The 24,801-nt window shown below is 42.9% G+C and overlaps 1 protein-coding gene across 1 annotated transcript in view; it reads left to right on the plus strand.

The window, feature by feature from the left end:
- The window catches only part of GAN (gigaxonin), a 61,394-nt gene that overhangs the window by 11,856 nt on the left and 24,737 nt on the right, over nt 1-24,801 (plus strand). The window contains exons 2-8 of the mRNA XM_075008768.1: nt 10,451-10,565; nt 12,069-12,419; nt 12,909-13,126; nt 15,498-15,619; nt 16,118-16,230; nt 21,703-21,852; nt 23,371-23,507. Coding sequence (XP_074864869.1) covers nt 10,451-10,565; nt 12,069-12,419; nt 12,909-13,126; nt 15,498-15,619; nt 16,118-16,230; nt 21,703-21,852; nt 23,371-23,507 — 1,206 coding nt within the window. The remainder of the gene's footprint in view (nt 1-10,450; nt 10,566-12,068; nt 12,420-12,908; nt 13,127-15,497; nt 15,620-16,117; nt 16,231-21,702; nt 21,853-23,370; nt 23,508-24,801) is intronic.

The following is a 24,801-nucleotide window of genomic DNA, read 5'->3' on the forward strand; positions in this document are numbered from 1 at the left end:
AGTTCCTTTTCTCCATTATTGTGTCATTCTCCATCCCCATAGCCTCCCAAAATCTCAGTTGTCCAGCTGTGACTGCCTTCTCACATATGCAAAGTAGCATGATCATCTTCATGTTGTTTTACTGTTTTAAAAAAACGATGATTTTTCACTCACATTACTTAATCTTACGGATGCTATAAAGATTGGCTAAACTGTCCTGCTTTCTTCTTTCGGGTGCTATGGTAATGAACATTCATAAAGATCTGAAATAATAGTTTTCTCTGGTAACTCATTAATATCCATGTTTTCCAATTATGATGCTCTCGTCAGTTTACAAATTCCAAACTATTAGCAGGGAATTACCATCTTGTATTTTAATTTTTATGTAATGTGTAGATTTAGCAGCCCTAATGTATCGTGGTCTTTTTCCTTTCAAGTAGCTGTTAGTAAGATGTACGAGAGCAAAGTTAACACATTGGCAGACAGTTTGTATTTCTAAGCAAGGCAAAGATCCAGCTCTTAAGAGCCAAACTCCAAGAATGGCATCCTTTGAACAGAAGCAGAAACAAAGTAAGCAAGTCATTGTTTCAAAATGATATCTAATACATATGGAAATCTTTCTGAGAGTATCTACACGCTATTTTCATTTTCAAATTATTATGAAGTGGAAGCTAGGAAATATGTGCTATATAATGACCAAGTTTAGATAGCATCCATAGCAGAATGGTGGCTGGCTGCTTTATAATTGAGTTAAAGTTCACCACAGAGATCTAATGACAAGTACTGTATAATAGCTAATGTGTCACCTGTTGAATAATAATGTGTTTTTTGTTTTAAGATTACTCCAGAATAGTATGATTCACTTTCCAGATGCCTTGGCGCAAAAAACTAAGAATTCTTAAAATGTGCTTTTAATACAATAGGGCATGTCCTAAGCCCTGTTTATACTGGAGAATATACCCATTGCTGATGAGAATAGCTGAACTGGTTATGATCACATTTCAAATCAAGATAAGCTGTAATCAGCGCTTTCAGATATACTTGTCACCAATGACAACAAGGGTGGACAAAGTTTTCTGCCCTAGGCTTAGTTGTGATTCTCCCATCAGTGACCAGCATCCTGTGCAACTATATCACTACAAACCACAAAAGTAGAAAAGGAAAACTGCAGTTTGTACCAAAACAAAAAGCAGTCAAGTAGCACTTTAAAGACTAGCAAAATAGTTTATTAGGTGAGCTTTCGTGGGACAGACCCACTTCTTCAGACCATAGCCAGACCAGAACAGACTCAATATTTAAGACACAGAGAACCAAAAACAGTAAGCAAGGAGGACAAATCAGAAAAAGATAATCAAGGTGAGCAAATCAGAGAGTGGAGGGGTGGGGGGGAAGATCAAGAATTAGACTGAGCCAAGTATGCAGACGAGCCCCTATAGTGACTAAGAAAGTTCACATCCCGATTTAAACCATGTGTTAATATTCCGAATTTGAATATAAATGTCAATTCATCCGTTTCCCTTTCTACAAAGGAGCGATATCGCGACGAATTGACATTTATATTCAAATTCGGAATATTAACACATGGTTTAAATCGGGATGTGAACTTTCTTAGTCACTATAGGGGCTCGTCTGCATACTTGGCTCAGTCTAATTCTTGATCTTCCCCCCCACCCCTCCACTCTCTGATTTGCTCACCTTGATTATCTTTTTCTGATTTGTCCTCCTTGCTTACTGTTTTTGGTTCTCTGTGTCTTAAATATTGAGTCTGTTCTGGTCTGGCTATGGTCTGAAGAAGTGGGTCTGTCCCACGAAAGCTCACCTAATAAACTATTTTGCTAGTCTTTAAAGTGCTACTTGACTGCTTTTTGTTTTGATAGTGTCTAGAGTAGCACGGCTTACTCTCTGTTACTATGCAGTTTGTACCAGTTGTGATTAAATTTAGGACCAGTATAAACTCAACTGTTGCAAGTTGTATCTGCTTGGGTTTTGCCCAGGCAGAGTACAGTAGTTTCTGCCCACTGATTAGTAGTTAATAATTTTTTTTCAGTTTACATTGGGGTTTTTAATCTTATTTGAATGATAATTGTCTTAGTTAAAATGAATGCTTTTAAAATCTGAATTGTGTGCGAAGGCTTAAATTTATTATGTCATAAAACATTTAAATAAATATAAATACTTTAAATGCCCAGAAACCTTTTACCAAAATGTTTTAAGTCTACTTCTGTATATAAAGAAAAGTCGGGGCGAAAAATCTGATCTTTGGAGTTAAATGTCACACATGACACAGTAGGTGTATTATGTATTGTAGTGTAGTGTATTATGGGTTTGATTTTGTGGGGAAGCAAGTGGCTGTCATCCTCAGTGCAAGAATTATCACAGGCATTGCAAGTTAGCCTCTGATTCTCAGATACGCCATCATGTATCTCATCAGGATCATCTGTAGTGCTTCCCCAGTCTCAGGGACTAGTTTTATAGGCTTACTCTTTAAGATTTGATTGGTTGAAGTATCAAGTTATGAATACTTCATTCCATCGTTCATTTACCATTTTTTTAACTTACTAAAAATGTACAACTAAAAATAAGGATCTGAAAACAGTAAGCTTTATGATTGCTTAAATAAATGCACATAATTATAGCATATTTTCCTATGTACCAAGAAGGTGCACTACATTTAGTGTAAAGGCTCTATTTAGTTGTAAATCAACATGTTTTAGTAGTTGTATCAACCAATGTGAATTTGTCTTTAGACTTTTTGGAAAATAAGTGAAGCACAAGTGGAAAAGTTGATTAGTGATTTAAATCAAGGCTTCACACTTGGTGATTTCAATCAATTCACCTTGTGTCTCATTCCTAAATCCCAACTATAGGCAAAGCTGCAGGTTTAACTAGAGATTGAAGGCCAGGTTTGAATTCACACTGGCTATAAATTCTAAATGCATTGATGGCAGCAGAATAACATCAGATTTATAGTGGGGCAAGTGTATCATTGAGGAAGATGAGGAGAAGCTAGTGAAAATGGTGTGGGTGGTAAACGAAGAAGGGAAGCGGTATGGACTGATTATGACCATTGATAGGACAAAAACAGTGGTATTTGGAGATAAGGAAATAGGAAGGAAGATCAGTCGATCGTATTGAACTAGAAAATGTAGAGAAGCTCACATGTCTGGGGAGCAACATAACATATCATCTAGACTGTAAGAAGGAAATAGGGACTAGAATAGCGAAAGCAAGAGCAAGTTTGAAGGCAATGGATAAGATCTGGAAAAGCAAAGCAATTAGCATAAGAATGAAGCTGGGGGTCTTGAAAACGTGTGTATTCAGCAGCATGTTGTATGGATGTGAGACAAGGGTGATAACCAAAGATTCAAAAAGAAGAATATTGGCATTCGAAAGGAGTTGTTCTAGAAAGATTCTGAGAATAGGATGGATGCAGAAGGTCACCGATGAGGGGTTATATAGGAAGATACAGCCAAAAGAGAACCTGCTGCAGAAGGTTATAAAATGGAAGCTACAACTGTTTGGACATATTTGCAGAATGAATAACGAACAAAAAAATCAAGACCCTAGTATTCGGCATAATGGACGGTTCGAATAAGAGAGGCAGACCCCACAGAAAATGGATAGATGATGTAGTAGATTGGTGCAGAGCTAGTCTACAGAAACTAAGACACTCTGCACTGGATAGGGAAAGATGGAAGGAAACAGTGAGAGAGGCATCAGACACCAATGGGCGCTGAGCCCACGGTTATTGATGATGATGAAGTGAAATCATGATCTAACCTTAAAAAAAAAAAAAAAAAAAAAAAAAAAAAAAAAAAACCAAAATGAAACAAAAATTCCAGTGACCTATGGAAATGGAGGACTCTCTTAGAAATGTGGATGGTGCTAGAAAAACATGCTGAATGCTATGTATTAGCTGTCTCTTTCTGTGGCTTCTGTTGAAGGAATGGTCTCATTCCTCATATAATATGCAAAACCTTAATTATTTCATTTTTAGCCAAACTTAATTTTTTCTGTGCTCTGGCAAAACTTTAAATGATATGCAATCCTTTTCTTCTCCTTCTAACAAAGCAAAAAATAATAAACAAAAGAGTTGTCTCAATGCCCTCTTCCTCCATACGCATGCACTTTTATGTTTTAAACTGAGCTGTTTGCATTATTTTGCCTTGGGACCTGACATTGCTCATTCATTACAGAACACCTAAAAACCAAGTACGTAGGCAAAATATTTGGAAAGTTGGCGCTCTTTCCAGGGTGTGGTGGAGACGGGTATCTTTCATGTGTGCTGCCAAAGAGCTGTGTGACCTGAAACAGAAATCCTACTTGTTTCATGAGACATGTATTTTTAAGGAGCTGGTGGGTGGCGGTAAACTGCTTCATCATGTTCCTTTGTCTGACCTGTATTATAATATGATCTAAAATTTTGCATATGCAGAATTCAAGTTTTAGGAGAGAAAGGTATTACAGCTATAAAACCAGGCACATTTTAAAAAAAAATCTAGCTTTTGTAATGATAACATTAAACAAGACTTAACTAGTAATTAGTGGGAAGGTGGTACTCTGTCTCCTGAACTCATATGTGGGACCTGAATAGAGACTAAGTTAGCCTTAACTGTGTCTTGAGGTGAGAAAGTTTGTACCTCGAAATCTGCATAGGAGGTTTCAGTGCTTATTATTGATTGGGAATCTGGAGTATTGCCTTGATGTGCTCAAATCCCTCTAACTAGAATTGAGTAGAGCTTACATTTTAATTTTGGGTTGAGTCTCTATGACAAACCTTCTTTAGTCTTATGCCAGGTGTGCACTAGAAATCTGTCAAGATAGCAGAGTTGGTAATGGATAGAACTGCCCAAAGCCATAGTGTAGAAGCAACTATACCAGCAACAAATATCTTGCTGTTAAAAGATGTATCTAAGCAGGGACAGTAGTTTGCTGGTCTAGCTATAGTTTAGCTATGCCTTAATCTTTCTAGTGCAAATTGATAGTTTAGAAGGGGTGTGTGGGTGTTTAACTAGAGAGAGCTTGTAGATGTTTACTGCTTGGGTTTTGTTTCGTCATCCCAATAGAGCTTTATTGGCATTCTGAATGGTTTTCAGCATGAAATAAAATAGTTGAGAATTTTTTACTTTTAATTTCAAAGTCAGAAAATTTTCATTTCTGATTGTAACCTATCAAAGGTAAAGTAACAGACCATGAAGACTCTGACTGAGACTTTCTTACTGTAGTCAGTTGTGATACGCAAGACTAGGACAGTATGCTTCAAAAAGGCTGAAATTGGATTGTGTGTGTGTGAGAGAGAGAGAGAGAGAGAGACTGGCTGAGTTTTTTCCTTTCGAAAATGTCTGAGCTGGTTGGACATGAGTAGGACCCTACCAAATTTGTGGTCCATCTCTGTCAGTTTCACAGTCAGGGAGTTTTAAAAAACATAAATTTAATGATATCTCCTATTGAAATCTGAAATTTTAAGATACTATAATTGGTAGGTGTCCTGGCCCAAAGTGAAATGGGATGGGGGTCACAGCCCCTTATTTTAGAAGGGGTTCGTACTACTGCTTCCCTTACTTCTGTGTTACTGCTGGCAGCAGTGCTACCTTTAGAGCTGGGCATCTGGAGAGGGGCTGCTGCTGATGGGGAGCCCAGCTCTAAAGGCAGAGCTTCCTCTAGCAGCAGCACAGTAGTAAAGATGTCATGGTATGTACTGCCAACTTTACTTCTGCACTACTGCCTGCAGAGGTGGGCCCTCAGGCGGCAGCTGCCAGTGTCCAGCCACCCAGCTCTGATGGTAACAGGACAGAAGTAAGGGTAGTGTGATATGGTATTGCCACTCTTCCTTGTGCATTGTTGCTGCATGCTTCCTTCAGAGCTGGGTACCCAACCAACCGTCAGTGCTCTATGGCCACTCTGCTCTGAAATAAAGGTGATAATACTGTGGTACCCTCCACACTAACAAATATCTCTTGTTTCAGGGTCCTAATTTGAGAAATGCTGGTCTCCCTCATTACTTTCTGTAGTATATCAGTGTTTCCCAAACTTAACACGTTCACGTACCTCTTTCGGGAGTTCATCCCTATCAGCTTCCCCGCCCACCCCATGCTGTCCTAATGCTTATTTCCGGATTTCAGTAATTTATTTTCTGCTGCGTACCCATTGAAATCCTTTTGCATACCACACTTTGGGAAACACTAATAGGGAAGAAGCACATAGAAGACTAGTTCTCACAATCTGTGGCTTGTTTTTCATGGCCATGAATTTGGAAGATCTCTAGATATTAGAGCAGTGAGGTCATGAATAAACTGCAGCTCATCGGGGTTCTATGTGGTCTGTGAAACATTGTTTACCATTGCTCACCTGCAGGGTTGCCAAATTCTGTTGGCTTCCATCTGCATAATATTTTTCCTCCTGGTATTATTAGTTACATACATGTGAAGTAAGGTACGCACTGATTGCACACAACATTGACTGAGTGTCATGTGCTCTCTCTGCATCCAATCAAAGCACTGCTACAGTTTAGTCCACACACCTTGCAAATTCCTGCTATGGAAGCAAAGATAGCGAAATTACCCTGTCCTGGGAGACTATCTACATTATGACAATCTTGCAGCCTCCTGAGATGGAGGGATACTCAAGCAGCACTCATTAGCCCAGGTTGCTTATCTCTATTTTAGAGACCCAGGATGGGTGACGTAACACCTTTTATTGGAATAACTTCCCTTGGGGGGGAAGAGAGAGGGTTTCTTTGGATGTGGGAAAGATACTTCCAATGTCTCAGCAAACTGGAAGGTGAATATGTCATAAGTAAAATACTTATGTGCCTAGAAGAATCAAATTTAAAGTGACCAAGAGTAGTGTCACTTCACATTTTACTGATTTTTTTGGATGGTATGAATCTGCTGAAGTGGTTTTATGTTTTTTTTTTTTTTTTTTTTGGATGTGAAAGTTTAGTTCTAGACAACGTCAGAGTTTCTTTAAACACCGATCTGCTCTTTGCATCTGAGGTACAGGTTAAACCTCTCTAGTCTGGCACACTGTGGTTGGGCAACATTTGTGGTCCAGCATGATCTTAGTTAGTCAGATGTCCACTTATTATGGGTATGGCCAAGTTTCCTGCATGCCCATAAAGTTTTACAGCCACTAGTCCTGGCTGTAAGTGTTCTATGCTATTAATTAGAAGATATTTAGGGGTAAATTAGAGCTAAGAGCCCAGTAAGCAGTGGACATATTGGTAATACTGCTAGACAAACTGTCTGTGGTTCAGCAAATTCTCTGGTTTGATATACATCAGGCCCCAGGGTGCTGAACTAGAGAGGTTCAACCTGTATTCCTTTTTAGTATGGGATTTGTATGTGTCTACTAAACAGCTGTCGTTCCATTTTTCATATTTTCTTAAACAATGGCTTTTAAACTGACTCAAAGATCATATTTCCTTGAATGATGTAAGAGAGCACATTCTGGATTTGCACATTTGATATCGCACACTTTTTTGCTCACTTGTGTAACGGTTATCCTATATGCTCTGTGGTTTCCAAACAGGAAGACGGGATTTAATAACATTTATTTATGGGTATCTGAAAATAAATGCACATGCAACATTTTACATTTGTTATTACTGAATGAATAGGATGCAACTTCAGGGTTTTATACTGACGTTAGACACTATTCAATTTTAAAATGTACAGGTTGAACCTCTCTAATCTGGAACACTCTTGTCTGGCAACATCTGTAATCTGGCATGATTTTAGTTAGCTAGACAACCACCTGTCATGGGTGTGCCCAAGTTGCCTGTGATCCCATAAAATTTGTTTACAGCCGCCAGTCCTAGCTCTGTGTTTTTGTGCTGTTATTTAGCTCTATTTTATGTGTAAGGGTCTTCCAAGAGCCCAGTAAGCAGTGAAAGTACTGGTAATGTTCTAGAAAATATATACCTCCTGTCATCCAGCAAATTCTCTCGCCCAGCACTGGTTAGGTCCTGAGAGTGCTGGAAAAGAGATGTTGAACCTGTATTTAATGTGAGCAAAGATGGCAGAATAAGGCTGCAAATTAACTAAGAAATTACTTCTGTCAGTCTGTCTCACAGAAAAGAATGTGCTGTAAGAATTACCTAGGAAGAGTTTATTTTTCAGCTTTCATTTAAAATATAATCTCAGTAGTAGTAGTGAAACCAAATTGTTCTGATATTCATGCTTTCTTGTTTTTGTCATTTGAAAGTGATTTTACTATAGTTGCTCTTAGGCTAGATAGATGGCATTTTCTACTGATAAGCACTTAGTGATATTTCTCTTTCTTTTCTAGGCAGTTTATGAAAGCAAAAGCTGTTACTGCATTCTTCTGGTGCCTCTAGTCCTATTTTATTGAGTTAATAGCCTTCATAGCATTATACAGTTGCTAGTAAACAGTAATTGTGGAATGTTTTAGAAGTTGATTAAATAAATCCAAGGCCTTTGCCCATAAAACTCTGATAATCAGATGGGTAGTTAGGTTGGCTCATAGGCCACATCTACACTACAAAATAACTTCACAGTTGCTTACTTTGAAATATAACTTGGAAATAAGTAACTTTGGAGTAGAGCATCTGCACACAAAAACTACCTGCCTTACTTCAAAGTAGGCTCCCCCCCACACTTTGAAGTAAAATGTCTACACACAATAGCCCCTACTTTGAAGTAAAGGGCCAGGAAATGATGCAGGCAGAGCCCACAAGCCCTTCTGTGGGATCCTGGGTTCCCAGAGGTTCTCGCCTGGTGAGGGTCGGCTCGTGTTCCCTCTCCTGTCCCTAGGTGTGTGCCCCACAGTGCTGTTCTGGGGTGGGGGCCACATCCCCAGCCCTTGGAACATCCTGCTCACCCTCTACATACCAGCTGCAACCTCCCGGGGCTCTCGGGGTGGATGAGACTTTGCTGGGTGTCCTGGAGGGGAGGGCGATGATGAGTCCTGTCACTGGAGCCCTTGTCATCACCCTCAGTCTCAGTGGGCTGGTTGCCATGCGAGGGGCTGGTGGAGCTGGAGGGGCCTGCCTCCTTGTCGCTGTTTGTGGGGGAGGATCAGTGGTGTCAACAAAGTGCTCCGGGGTGGCTGCCTCCCTCAGCCCCAGGAGTCTGTGCAGCTCCCTATAGTGGGGGCAGTGCACCGGCCATGCGCCTGACCAGCTGGCAGCATTGTGGGCTTTGATGTATGCCTGCCTCAGTTCCTTCACTTTTACCTGCACGCTGCTTCCAGTTTGGACGGGGTGGCCTCAGGCAGCGAGCCCACTGGCCAGCTTTTCAAAGGCCTTGGCGTGGCGCTGACAGGCGCCAGTTTGCTGAAGGACCTCCTTCTCTTCCCTCCACAGAGCAAGGAGGTCTGTCAGCTCCCCCTCGGACCAGGAGGGTCCCCTCTTGGTATGGCCCTTGCCTGGGCACTGTGAGCCCTCAGACTCCTTGTCTGGGGCTCCCGGGGCCGTGGTGGGGAGAGGGTTCCTGGTGTGCTGCCATGGTGGCCAGGGGATGCGGAGTCTGGCTAGTGCGTCGAGCAGGGGCAATCTGAGGGAGAGCTTGTGCTGCCCCTGCTTGTGACACAGTGTCAGCTTCCTGCCTGGGGTTGCTGGGGAGCTGCTTCCTTTAAGACAGCCGACAGGGATCATAGAGCCCTGCCTGGGCTGGCCAGACTGCACCCGTCCTCTGCGGGGTGCTCCTTGGCAGATCCCTTACTTCGACGTAGTGAATGCAGAACATTTACACACACCCTACTTAGACTATAAACTTTGAAGTAAGGCATTACTCCGAAGTTAGCCTCCCTTACTTCGAAGTAAGGAAAAGTGTGTGTAGGTATTCTGCAGGCTACTTCGAAGTAGCCCCTTACTTTGAAGTTACCTTAAGTTATTTGGTAGTGTAGATATCGCCATCGTGTTTAAAAAGTGACTCTTTAGCATGTGAATTGATTTGAATATCTTCACTCCCTGTCAATACATTGTCATACCAGAAAATTAAATAGTTTTTTTGCATTTACGGCAACTCACAGAATAAGAGCTCCCACAGCTTTAAGATGATGGGCTGGGGTCTATTTCCCTAATGCTTCATCAGCAGAAATGTTTTAACTTTGTGCTCTTTGAGAATGTTAGTGATGGGTAAGCCAGACAGATGGTGCTTTTAGATCCAAGTACAGTTTGCAAGACTAGCATGTCACAGGTGGAAAAATCTGTAAATTGAACAAATTTGGTATGGAGTCTTTGAAAGGTAATAAACATGCAGTCTTTTTGGTCTGTTTTATATAGACTGTCTTCAAAGTATAAATATACATCTAAGCCTTTCAGTGTAATAGCTTAAGAGAACTTATGGCTTAACCTTTTTGAATTTCTTAAAGAAAACCAACTGCTATACCTAGTATTAATAGTGTATATACCCTCCTGCCCTCATCTCTAGTTGTTTGTATTCCCATTTCTTCATCTGTTTTTTATGAGAGACTATTCTTTATAAGTTTGTTGTCTTTGTCTCCCCAGAACAAAATTAAACTATAATCCTCCCAAAGATGATGGATCTACATACAAGATTGAACTTGAAGGAATATCTGTTGAAATCATGAGAGAGATACTGGATTACATCTTCAGTGGGCAGGTATGGCGCTTAACAGAATTACTGCATCTCTCACCCCCAAATTCAGCGGCACCAAGTAGAGAGAGCTCCTTGCTCTTTGTCTTACTGCCATTCAAAAATGGCAGAAATAATGAACTTTGTGCTTTAAGTCTTCGCTGTGAAATGACTTCTGTAGTCAGAATCCAGGCTACTAATATGAACCAAAACTAGATTGTAAGCACTTCAGGTGTGCTTCTCTTGTTCTGCTTAATGTTGTGCATCTTGAGAAACAAAAAACAGTAAGTGTTAAACTTAAACAAACAAAACCTACCAGGTTTTTACTGAGCTAGTTTTAGAGCATGTGTGATTTTTTTTTTTTTTTTTTTTTTTTTTTTTTTTTTGTGCTTGTGAAAGGTGTCTGGGTTGGCTGTTTGGGAGACTGAAGACCTTCACAGAACATTTTCTGTCTGGGGCAGTACAAGCTTCCCTCCTCAGTGCCTCCCCAGTATCCATCAACTTCAACCTTCCTCAGTCCCTACCAAGACTCCCAGCTAAACACAGATTAAAATCAGCTTTTGTTTTGTCCATCAGGAACCAGATTGACATTGCAAAATAAATTTCAAACAGGTCACCAAATTTAGTTGTCAAGGCCACAGGAAAGGTGAAACCAGTGCAGTTGGGGCTGTAATGTCTCTTCTGTGTGTGCGTTAATCTGTTTTAACAGCAACTATATAATTCATTTTCCTGGATGAGTTTAACAATTTCATGGTGCCTTCCATTATTCAGCCACTAAGGGAAGGTTTGCACTGAAACGCTGTGGCTACGTCTACACAAGCCAAAAACTTCGAAATGGCCATGCAAATGGCCATTTTGAAGTTTACTAATGAAGTGCTGAAATACATATTCAGCGCCTCATTAGCATGCGGGCGGCCGTGGCACTTTGAAATTGACGCGGCTCACCGTTGCACAGCTTGTCCAGACAGGGCTCCTTTTCGAAAGGACGCCGGCTACTTCGAAGTGCCCTTATTCCCATCTGCTCATAGGAATAAGGGCACTTCGAAGTAGCTGGGGTCCTTTCGAAAAGGAGCTCTGTCTGGACGAGCCGCGTCAATTTCGAAGTGCTGCGGCTGCCTGCGTGCTAATGAGGCGCTGAATATGTATTTCAGCACTTCATTAGTAAAATTCGAAATGGCCATTTGCATGGCCATTTTGAAGTTTTTGGCTAGTATAGACACGGCCTGTATTGGTATAGCTGCACTCATGCAGTTCTAGCGTGCTCAATGAAGACACTATGCCAATGGGATAATTACTGCCCCTTCATGAGAGTCAGAAGCTATGTTGGCAGAAAAACATCTGCTGACGTGGCCCTGATGTGGACAGTGTGTAGGTAGTTATACCTTGTGTCACTTACAGTGGTCTTTTTTAAAACATCCTGAGTAATGTAAGTTATATGAGCAATAGTAGAGACCCATTCTAAGCATTAGTTATAAAGTTATATCAGGCAGTGATTTGTGAATAATAACTCTTCTCAATAAATTCTTGCAGATCAGGCTAAATGAAGACACGATCCAAGATGTTGTGCAGGCAGCTGATCTCCTGCTTCTTACAGACCTTAAAACTCTCTGCTGTGAGTTTTTAGAAGGCTGTATAGCTGCTGAGAACTGTATTGGTATTCGGGACTTTGCACTGCACTATTGTTTGCGCCATGTCCACTACCTTGCCTCAGAGTATCTGGAAACTCACTTCCGAGATGTCAGCAGCACAGAGGAGTTCCTAGAACTGAGTCCCCAAAAACTGAAAGAAGTGCTTTCTCTGGAAAAGCTGAATGTTGGTAATGAAAGATATGTATTTGAAGCAGTAATTAGATGGATCTCCCATGACTCAGAATTAAGAAAGGTAGGGGGTACTAAATTAAGAAATTTGCTTAATAAATTGAGTTTGCATTCTGTGGCTGTTTAAAATTACCTGATGAGAATACCATGGAGATACATTTTCTTTTTCCTGTATACTTGAATTTCTAGGGTTTACATATCACACCGTATATAAATATGGAAAGTAAATTAGGACTTGTAAACTGAAGTCTTGTTTTATAATATAGATGCAGCCTCCCTTTCTTGTTGCAGATAAGAGCACTGAATGAAATAATGGTATTAGTTTTTATGTATTTTGATGAACAAGGTGAGTGTTGGATTATTGGCAGTTGTGCTTTCTAAAATAATTATTTAGAAATTGTTTGTTTTATCCATAAAATATTTTTCAGCATTTTCTGTGTATAAAAGAAATCTATCACATGAGACTTCCCTATGAGATGTTTCCTGAAGTATGATGAACAAAATTCCATTTTTTTAAGCGTTTTGGAAATTATGAATGTTTCTGGTTCTCTAGGTTCACCTGAAGGATGTCATGTCAGCAGTGTGGGTTTCGGGATTAGATTCATCTTATTTGCGTGAGCAGATGATGAGTGAACCACTGGTACGAGAGATCGTCAAAGAATGTAGCAACATTCCACTCACTCCACCACAGCAGGGGGAGGCCATGCTAGCTTCTTTCAAACCCAGAGGTTATTCTGAGTGTATCGTGACTGTTGGTGGTGAAGAAAGAGTGTAAGTATTCAAGTATCAGAGAGGCAGCTGAGTTAGTCTGTGTCTTCAAAAACAAGAAGTCCTGTGGCACCTTTACAGACTAACGGATATTTTGGAGTATGAGGTTTTGTGGGCAAAGACCTGCTTTGTCAGATTATGTGCTCGTTAAGCTTATGCTCCAAAATATGTTAGTCTATAAAGTGCCACAGGACTACTTGTTGTTTTTGTAAATATTCAGTTAGTTATGACAGAAATGACTTATAGAATTTAAGCAATTAATAGGCAGGTGGTAACATTCATAAAAATTAACGCTGAAGTAAAGTTAGTATTAACTTATTTAGTGCTGCACCAATTGGCACAATTACAGAAGTTGTTTTTTAGCATGGTTGGCTGTGCCTGGGTCACCCTCATGTTGCTCTATTTTAGAATGTCAAATTTCTTTGGTGAACAACATACTTAATGGTAGATTTGCAGAAGTTTAAATTAACAAGTGTTAAAATATGAATACTCGGTATTATCATGGTGCTTGACATGTTTGAGACATCATACAAAAAAACCTAATCACAAACTGAAGTGACAGTCCTGAATGGGAATGCATATGGAACACCAAAGTAACACCTTTCCTTAGAGTTCCACTCCGGCCCCCCGATCCATGTTGCAGTTCAATAAAATATTAAATGCCTGCTTTAGCATCAGGGCATGATTGTCTGTTACATTTTGACAATGCCCATTCTCCCAGACTAATCCCCTTTTGTTTCTCAAGTATTTTGTTGCGATGGGAAAAAGATTTTGTTCTTTGCTGACCAAGCTCCGACCTCTGCTCACAAGTGATTAAAAACTCAGTAACATGTCCCATTTAGTTACATTCTAATGGGAGGAGAAATGTTAGTATGTTCTGCTTTTTATATGAAACTAGCATATACCCAATGTTGCTTGGGTCTTCAGCTGAAGTTTTTTTCCTGCTCCTGGCCCATCTCCCCTGCCTGTCCCTGGGATGGGAGATCAGGTCAGTCTGTGACCCCTGGCACCGCCATCTGTCATCACAGCGTGGGTGGCCAGTTTGGGCTGTGTCTTCCAGTCTCCCTTACCCCATGCATGCACCTGTTCCTGGGTTGGTGGGCGGGTGTGGGGCTGCGACTCGTGGTCCCCAGTACTTGTCTTGAAGGGGTAGGCAGTTTGAGCTGCAGCTCCCAGTTCTCCCACTTGTTCCTACGGGGGAGGGGGGCTGGCCCCAGTGGGGATGGAGCCCTTACCCCAGCTCTAGGAAGTGTGGTGGCGGCCAAGGCCAGGCTGCAGCGCTGAGCTTTCCCTTGCCCCATCATGAGTTGGGGGAGGGGCAGGACCAGGTTTCCGGGCCCCAGCATGTCTGGGAGGATTAATTGTGGTGAAGGGTTTCGAGGGAGCAGCAGCAGGGCACTCCCTGTGTAGCATGGTGGGAAGAGGGCGCACTTACCTGTCCAGTGGCAGGTAGGGTCGAGAGCCCCATTTCCACGTGGCCTCTTGTTTTCCTGCTGCTGCAGATGTCCCCTGGGAGCACTATGCAGTATTGCTTTTCCCTGCACTCACTGCCCCCCAGTGGTGAGTCTGAAGTATGTTGTCCCTCCTGTCAGTGCCACTGCCTTTCCATGTTCTGGGAAATCCTGGGATTTCACATTTTCCACTTTCCAGGTGCAGCCAAACTCTGACCTTGGTTTAAGTTAAGGTAAGGGTAAGCCGCGCACCAAATTTCGTGGTGGTTGGTCTTATGGTTTAAGAGGAGTTCTTGATCAAATGTAGTACAGACAGACACACTGTAAAATATATACAGGATGAACCTCTGTCATCCAGCACCCTCAGGACCTGACTAGTGCCGGATGAGAGAATTTGCCGGACGATGGGAGGTCAGTATTTTCTAGAACAAGAGCAACACTTCCACTGCTTACTGGGCCCTTAGAAGACATTTAGGGGCAAATTACAGCTAAATAACATCACAGAACACTGTGAGCCAGGACTGGTGGCTGTAAACAAACATTATGGGGCCACGGGAAGTTTAGCCACACCCATAAGTGGTCATCCGGCTAACTAAAATCATGCTGGATTACAGAGTTTGCTGGATGAGAGCGTTCTGGATTAGAGAGGTTCAACCTGTACTAGATTCCTCCTTAACTAGGGCTGTATCTAATTACTTTGCCTCACATATTTTCTTCATCTCCCTCCCTTTTGTCTGTACCTTTTCAAACTTAGATTGTAAGGTCTCTTGTTCTATGACTGTTTCTTTGTGGCATTTTCCAGATATATGTTCATGAATATAGACTTAAAATACATAATTAATCAAGGAAACTCAGTGACCCTGTGTTTGTAAGTATTCATATCTATCTATATAGATGGTAATGTGTATTATCTAATTTTTCAGGTCACGGAAACCAACAGCTGCGATGCGATGCATGTGCCCTCTTTATGATCCTAATAGGCAACTCTGGATTGAACTTGCCCCTATGAGCATTCCAAGGATCAATCATGGAGTACTCTCAGCAGGTAAGTAACAGCGTATTTCTGTAACAAAAAGCTAATGGAGGTATAAACTCAGCAGGTTCAGACCTGGGGTATACTTTGTAAAGAAGCTCTCTTTATTAGAGCAAACTGCAAGAACACATTTGCTTTTCCCTACTGGCCTTCCCCCAATACACTTTTTTGTTTTGTGAGGCGTCCCTTGAATGTGAAGATCTTGGAATCATAATTTGATATTTTGCTGAAGTCTGCTCAGTCTTTCATGGTGGGAATGTTTTACTTTTCAAGTAACTGCACAGTGACTTCAGTAGTGTTGCACTATGTACACCAGTGCTGACTTTGACTTGTAGAGTCTGTGCTCGTGTGTTAAACCAGAGGGAAGAGAATGCTTACTAACTTTTGCCAGTCTGTAGTCTAACACGGTGTTCTTATGAGCCTGCGATTTCCAAGATGTAATTCAGTGCCTTGTGACAAGTATTGGCATGCCTTCCGTTTTAAAATCTTCATGTGCACTTTGTTTTACAGAAGGATTTTTGTTTGTACTTGGAGGTCAAGATGAAAATAAGGATACTCTGAACTCTGGAGAAAAGTATGATCCTGATACCAATTCATGGAGTTCTTTGCCACCAATGAATGAGGCAAGATCACTTCCTAGTTGTATGAGCATTTATTTTTCCTTTGAAAAAAGAGGAAAGATGGTGTAGTAGTTGGAACACTAGCTGAGGATTTGAGATCCCTGCTCTGCCACGGACTTCCATTGTGATCTTGAGCAGGTCGCTTGGCCCCTCTGTACCTCAGTTCCCTTTCTGTAAAATGGTGATAACAGTAATTTCCTGTGTAAAAGGAATGTTGTGAGGATAAACACATTAAAAGACTTTGAGGCATTCAAATGGTATGGCAATCGGAGTCATAAGGACTGTGAACTAATGGTACTTGCAGGATGCAACATAGGTCAGACCAATTTGATTTTCCAGCTGCTTGCAATTAATCCAACAAAAGCCATGATGCAGATTTTCACTCTTATGTGTATTTCCTGGATGCCAACCGTAGATTTATAATAACTGCAGTCTGTGGTCAATGTTCATGGTTATTGAAGCTATAGAGTCGAGTTGCATAATTTCCTATGAACTCTGTTTGGTTCTGTTCATAAAATAACCCATTAGAGTTTATTGGCCTTTTTAACAAAAATGTACAGCTATAAAAGTAGTTCTTCTTCGAGTGTCCCCGTGGGTGCTCCACAATAGGTGTCGGGCTCGCCCGGTGCCGCAGATCGGATCTTCCAAACAGTTTCTGCCGGACCGTGCATGCGCCGGCGCGCGCCGCTCCCTTGCACGCTCCTGGCCACGTGCGCGATCCGGTCCCCGCCAGTTCCTCTTAACCGCCGTCGGCTGCAGACAGAATCTGGACTCGCTTCCAGAGGACAAGAAACCGGTGCTCAAGGCCATCGTGCAAGAAGGCTACGCGGCCTCGAGGACGGGAGTTCAGATCGCCCTGGATGTTGCGGACACAGCAGCACGTTCCACAGCTATGGCAGTGGTGATGCGAAGGGAGTCCTGGCTCCAGACTTCGGGTATACCGAGGGATCTGCAGGCAAAGATAGTCGATCTTCCCTTCGACTTGCAGAAGCTGTTTGCTGAATCAACTTACTCGGTCCTTATTCCAGTAAAGATTCAAGAGCCACACTTAGGACCCTGGGGATTTACACCCCTCCATACAGAAAGAAAAAGTACTACCCTCAACAAAGACTGTACCAATACCAGCAACAGCGTCCCCAGTACCACAGGGGTTACGAGCAAGGGCGACATCAACAGCACCAGCAGTACAGAACTCCCAGGCGACGTTCACAACAGAGCCGTGCGTCCTCGGGGCAGGGCCAAAGGCCACAAGTTTGACACACAGATCCAGGGCTGCGCCATCACTACCATCGCACAAGGTCATCCGAAGCGGCTATTCCACCATCGCCTCCGACCATTCTACAACCAGTGGCAAAGGATCACCACAGACAAATGGGTGCTGGAGATCATAGCCACGGGGTACGCCATCCCCTTCCAGTCGCTCCCACCGCCACGACCTCCACCCAGGCCCCACCTCCAGGAGGCCTCCCATGTAGCGAGGCTCAAGCAGGAGGTAGACCATCTCATGCTCATAGGGGCAGTGGAAAGAGTGCCGGAGCAACTGCAAGGAAAAGGGTTCTACTCGAGGTACTTCCTCACGGAGAAAAAGACAGGAGGCTGGAGGCCCATCTTAGATCTTCGAGGCCTCAACCGGTACCTGCGCAAGCAATGCTTTCGGATGATCACAATCGCCTCCATCCTTACGGCACTGGACGATGGAGATTGGTTCGCAGCCCTCGATTTACAAGACTCGTATTTTCACATCACTATCCATCCGGCTCACCGGCGATTCCTCCGGTTCATGGTAGGCAAAGAACATTTTCAATACAAGGTCCTACCGTTTGGCCTCTCCTCGGCCCCCAGAGTCTTCACCAAGACCTTGGCAGTGGTGTCAGCCTACCTGCACAGACAGGGGGTATTTATATTCCCGTATCTGGACGACTGCCTACTCAAAGGGGCCTCGAAGGAGGAGGTACTACGCATGATACGTGTCACAGCAGGCACATTCTCTTCGCTCGGCCTGGTTATCAATCTGGCAAAATCAAAGATAGACCCCACACAGGACATAGAGTTCATAGGGGCACGCATAAATTCTATTACAGCGAGAGTATATCTACCAGAGACTCGCTTTCGGGCCATCGGCTCCCTCGTGCAGGTCATCACCTTCAGCCCTACAGTGCCGGTCCTGACGTGCTTACAGCTGCTGGGCCACATGGCAGCGGCGACGTTCGTAGTACAGAAGGCCAGGTTACACATGCGCAGCATGCAGCACTGGCTGGCGAGCGTATACAAACCGGCAGCACACACCATTCACAGGGTGGTGTTGCCCACAACAGAGGTGCGCAAATCCCTGCAATGGTGGGTAAACCCCAAGAACTTGCTAACAGGGGTACCCTTCCACCAACCACAAATATCGGTTTTTCTTACTACAGATGCCTCCTTCATAGGGTGGGGAGCACACATGGGCGAAGAGGTGACTCAAGGGCTGTGGTCCTCCACGGAGCAGTCACTGCACATAAATATACTGGAGCTCAGAGCAGTGTTCAACGCCTGCAGACGCTTTCGAGACCATATACAAGGCAAAGTCGTCGGGATCAGTACAGACAATATCTCCACCATGTTTTATATAAACCGGCAAGGAGGAGCTTGGTCCCGTGCCTTATGTGCGGAAGCAGTCCGGTTATGGAACTGGTGCATCGCCAACAATATAATCTTGAAAGCCTCGTACTTACCAGGCGCTCACAATGTGAAGGCAGACCAGCTGAGCATGCGTTTTGCACTCACGCACGAATGGCAGATCTGTCCCGATCTGCTACGACCGATTTTCCACGCATGGGGTTTTCCCCAGATAGACCTGTTTGCCACTCAACACAACAAGAAGTGCCCACGATTCTGCTCCAGGGCAGGACTGGGATGGGGGTCCCTGGGGGACGCGTTCGCGATCTCGTGGAGGGGCCCCCTGCTTTACACTTTTCCTCCCACAGTGCTGATCCACAAAGTCTTGCAGAAAGCCAGGAGGGAAGGAGCCTGAATGATCCTGATAGTCCCAATGTGGGATCGACAGCAATGGTTCCCCCTACTCCTGCGCATGTCGGACCGTCCACTGATGCCTCTTCCGGTGGCGCTGGATCTGCTCACGCAAGCCCAGGGGTCCATAGTGCATCCGCACCCCCAAGGCCTGCGACTACAAGCATGGTTAATCCATGGCTCAGCTCCCTAGAGAGCACATGCACAGAGGAAGTGCAGCAAGTCCTAGAAAGTAGCAGGAGGACTTCCACCAGGAAGACCTACAAGCAGAAATGGACTCGCTTCATGGCTTGGTGTTCTACCAAACAGCTGGCCCCACTTTCGGTGCCTATACCTGTAATATGAGAGTATTTACTGGACCTCAAGAGAGGAGGACTCTCACTATCCTTGTTAAAGGTCCACCTTGCCGCCATTTCAGCGTTCAGACACGAGGAGGAAGGGCACACGGTGTTCGCCCATCCCATGGTTACCAGGTTCCTCAAAGGGTTGGTAAACCTATACCCCCCTCGGAAACCGCTTCCACCTTCGTGGAACTTGGACCTCGTGCTTAACGCGCTAACGGGACCACCGTTTGAGCCCTTGGCCACGGTTTCCCTCCACCTCCTTACGATAAAGACGACCTTTCTTCTCGCAATTACATCAGCTCGCAGGGTGAGCGAGCTTGCGGCAGTTATGGCAACGCCACCCTGCACTGTTTTTTCCAAGGAGGCGGTAACCATATGGCTGCATCCAGCCTTTGTTCCCAAGGTTTCTTCTGAGTTTCACATTAACGAACCTATTGTTTTACCCTCGTTTTATCCAAAGCCTCATAACTCTAACAAAGAGGCGCGCCTACACCTCCTGGACGTGAGGAGGGCACTAGCCTTCTATGTAGACAGGACCAAGTCCTTCCAGAAAACGGATAGACTCCTAGTCTCTCTCGCTCCCAAATCGAAAGGAGAAGGTCTCTCTTTGCAGAGAATCTTGAAGCACATCGTATCCTGCATAAAAATGTGCTACGAACTCAAAAAGACTCCTTTATTGGCCACTCCCAGGGCTCATTCCACTAGGGTGGTGGCGGCATCAACAGCCTTTTTCAAGGGCGTTGCGCTAAAAGACATTTGCAGAGCGGCCACCTGGTCATCCTATGACACCTTCGCCAAACATTACGCCCTTCACAGGGTATTCCAAGAGGATACCCGTCTCTCGACAGCGGTCCTCTCGGGGACAAGCTGCACATAATCCGATTACCCACCTCCTATCTTGGGTTACTGCTGGGTAGTCACCTATTGTGGAGCACCCACAGGGACACTCGAAGAAGAAAGACAGGTTACTCACCGTAGTAACGGTGGTTCTTCAAGATGTGTCCCCGTGGGTGCTCCACTACCCGCCCATCCTCCCCGCTTCGGATCTCTGTTAGTGTTTTGCAGGAGCATCCGAGGCGGTTGGTCAAGGAACTGGCGGGGACCGGATCGTGCACGTGGCCAGGAGCGCGCAAGGGAAGTGCGCGCGCTGGCGCATGCGCGGTCCGGCAGAAACTGCTTGGAAGATCCGATCTGCGGCGCCGGGCGAGCCCGACACCTATTGTGGAGCACCCACGGGGACACGTCTCGAAGAACCACCGTTACTACGGTGAGTAACCTGTCTTTTTGAGCATCTAACCTGATGAGAAGATTGTACTATACAGAAGGATGGGCAGGAAATAGGAGTAGAATAGAAAGTGACTTGAACGTTATCTTCCCAGCTTGGCTAAGAAGGGTGTCTGTTGTTTCTTCTTAATCTTTTAGCTGCCATCAGAAAGTGACTACTATAACACTAAATACAAATTTAGGTTCTGAAAGTCACATTTATGGGGTGTTCTGGTTGTGGGTTTTATTTGCTTTAAGAAATTGTTGATTGTGCTGCAGGGTTCCCTTCACCAAAGATATCCTTTGGAAGTAACTCATCCTTGCACCTGACAGCTCAGCATAGCTCTGCTGGTGACAACAATGGAATCTGTACTGGTGTCAGTGTGTGTTGTTTTTTTTTTTTTTTTTTACAGACTACTGTGAGTAAGGCTAGAGAAAGCAAGTGTTTAAAAACACTTGAACTCAAGCTAAACTGCAGGAGAGCTGGACCAGTGAGGGAATTATGAATCTAGGGTTTTTTGTCTACAGCATTGATTGGTCAGACCTGGTCATTCTAAGGGGAGGTGCCTGCTTCCAGATGAGTTGAAGAATAGAGTGTGGTCCATAGCTTAGATCCTTGAATAAGAAAGAAACATGTTACTATTCACTTCTTGGACCTCTCTTTTAACTTAATGCTCTTATTTGTCCTATACTCTAAATTAGAGAATAAAATCTTGCTCTGGAGTTTATTTTGCATTGTAACTGTGTTTTTAATGAAGTGATCTGAGTTACAAACTTCTGCACGTAGAACAAGTGTTTAAAAATGGTTACACATCCACTTCTGCTGTAAATGTGCTACTACGATGTTTGTCCTCTCCTGTAGGCACGGCATAATTTTGGTTTGGTGGAGATTGATGGAATTGTGTACATTCTGGGAGGTGAGGATCGAGAAAGGGAGCTAAGCTCTATGGAGTGTTATGATATTTATAACAAGACTTGGACCAAGCAGCCAAATCTAACCATGGTTAGGAAGGTAAGAAAAACGTAATAAAACAGTGAGTTTTTTTAATTCCCTATTCAAATACTTGCACTGTTTATGTTGTAGCTTTTATTTGACATGAATGTTTTTCAATGAAAATATATACACAGAATATATATAAATTAAAAGGAGAGAAGCTCCTTTTCACTTCCCACCATGCTGTTTTCATTGAAAAACAGTCACATCAAATTATATCACTTTTAAAATTCTGTCTAGAACATCTTGCATTGCGATGCAATTTGGAAAAACCAAAGGTCTTTTTCTGTAGCTTTCATCTTTCCCTCAGATGCAAAATTCATCAATGATGATGAATTTTTAAATGAAAGAAGGAACGTGTGCTGGGTTTTTTAATGCATGTTCACTTTAATGATACTGCCCTTTCAAAATGATATAAAATCTTATTTCACTTTGACTTAACTCTTTTTATGTGAAACTAAAATGAATAAATTAAGAAAAACTAGTACAATTACTGCAGTTTAATAAACATTTATAAACTAATATATCCTACAGCTGATTGAGCTGCTTTTTTAAGTGTTAAAAATGCACTTTTCTGCAGTCAATACATTTTGTTGAAGAGAATCTCAAATCGTTTTAGGGGGTATAATAAATGTAACTAAATGAGTTTAAAATGTAGGAGTCACTGTACAAATGTAACTCTGGCCCTGTGTGAAAATTGTCTTTCATTCTTAATATCTGTCCAAAAATACATAAGTAAGCCAGTGAACTGTTGTTATTTATAATAGTTGCCACAATCCATAATATGTCTTGTATTTTTAGCTAGTTATAAGATGCAGTTTTGGGGGATACTTGTTCTATTGTTTCTACAGAGTAATTCTAAGTGAAAATGGTGTGGGTAACAGTGTGAATTTTTCCTTTTCAAGCAAACACTGATGTTTCCTCTTGCTTGAAACTAGAAATTTTGGAGTTTTTATTTATTTATTTTAGATTAATTTTAAGTAAGCAGTCTTCCTTATTATTCAGATAGTCTCCTTGTTACGACACACTCTAACTATTGAATGATGACTTCATTGCCACATCTAGAATACTAAGGCTGTGGCCACACTTGGCCAAAACTTCAAAATGGCTATGCTAATGGTCAAATCAAATAATACTAATGAGGTGCTCAATTGAATATTCAGCACCGCATTAGCACGCTTCCAGCTGTGGCATGGCTACACAGGGGTCCTTTTCAAAAGGACCCTCACATTTCAAAATCCCCTTATTCCTCTCGGCTGGGGGGAATAAGGGGATTTTGAAATGTGTACGGGGTCCTTTTGAAAAAGACCTCTGTGTAGCCGCACCGATCTGCACGTATTCGAAAGGGGCGCTTTCAAAGCACCATGGCTGGAAGGGTGCTAATGCTAATGAGGTACTGAATATTCAATTCAACTCCTCATTAGTATTCTTCAATTTGGCCATTAGCATGGCCATTTCGAAGTTTTGGCCAAGTGTGGCCACAGCCTAAGTATGGTCTAAGATACTATAGATTTCAACTTCTGACTTTTTTTAAAGGTTGCCTGCTATGCGGCTATGAAGAAGAAAATTTATGCCATGGGTGGAGGCTCCTATGGAAAACTGTTTGAATCTGTTGAGTGTTATGACCCTAGGACTCAGCAATGGACAGCCATCTGTCCACTAAAAGAGAGAAGGTGAATAACATGCATGTGCACATCCAGGTTACAAAAACACTTGTTAATTCATTTAAAATGAGAAATAATATGGATTAAAAATATGGCCCAAACCCACTTATTTTTAAAGAAACTAATAAGCTGTTAATATTAATTTCAAAATGGCTTTGTGCATGTCTGATGTTTAGTGTATGTTTACTAGTCAGTGGCTTGGCAGCTGTTCTGGCACTAAGCCTGGGTTTTCTGGTAAGCTGAGCTGTTTTGTGCTACCCTGCTAATGCAGAGGAGTCCCACAATTGGCAAAGAGGGCTCCGGGTGGATCCTCCATGTCTCACTCAATTGTCAGGTGGGCTGAAGCTGTCGTAACGCTTGTCATAGGGCTTACCAAAGAGTTGACACTCCAGAAGTTGATCTTCTGGGGGTTCGATTTAGCTGGTCTAGTAGGGACATGCTAAATTGAATGCTGAGGGTGTCCCCATTGACCTCATTACTCACGACCTCAAGTATTAAGGGATGTCGTCAGAGCTTCTCCCATTGACCTTCAGGTGTGAGGATGGCACAGAAAATTGATGTAAGATACATCGACTCAGCTATGTAATTCACATAGCTGGAGTTGCATAACTTACATATATTTTTCTGCCCTAGTGTATCCTTGTCAATAGTCATTGTTACCATTCCATCTGTAGTGCTGGAGAGGTGGGATAGGAAAGGGCCAGTACGTGGTGTAGGCCCCACTGATTTTTGGATGCTGACACAGTCCTTTGCGATTTAGAGTAGTATTCTAAGGCCAACTCTATACGAGACCTAAAAGTTTATTGTAGACATGCAATTCTAGCTATGGTAATGGCATAGCTGGAATTGACTTTTCTACAGTTTAACTTACCTGGCTATCCTTGCTGAGGAAGGTCAACGGGAGAGTGAGATCGAGGCATACAGGTCGACTGTCAACCCGTGATAGTTTGATTTCGTGTGTTTCTACTAGGAGCGTGAAATTGAACCCTAGAAAACTGACCCTGACTGGGTTGATCTTCTGGGTAGTGAAGACGTACCCTAAGACAACTCTATGACCAAAGCTGCCTGTGATCCTTTAGCTCCTAGGAGCTCCGAGTACTGCTCAATTGCAGCTTTGGATCCTTTGCCAAAGGTGTTTGTTTCATGTAGACTCCTCGTGTTGCAAGAATTACCATTATTACACAGCATGGAAAAACAAACCGTATTGTGTTGTTTTAGTATTACTTTATATTGAATTTGAACTTAGAACTTTGCCTCAAGAAAAATACTCTCCCACGCTATTCTATGCAATAACTTTTGAGTG

The sequence above is a fragment of the Carettochelys insculpta genome, chromosome 14, assembly GCF_033958435.1.
Source record: "Carettochelys insculpta isolate YL-2023 chromosome 14, ASM3395843v1, whole genome shotgun sequence".
Taxonomy (NCBI): domain Eukaryota; kingdom Metazoa; phylum Chordata; order Testudines; family Carettochelyidae; genus Carettochelys; species Carettochelys insculpta.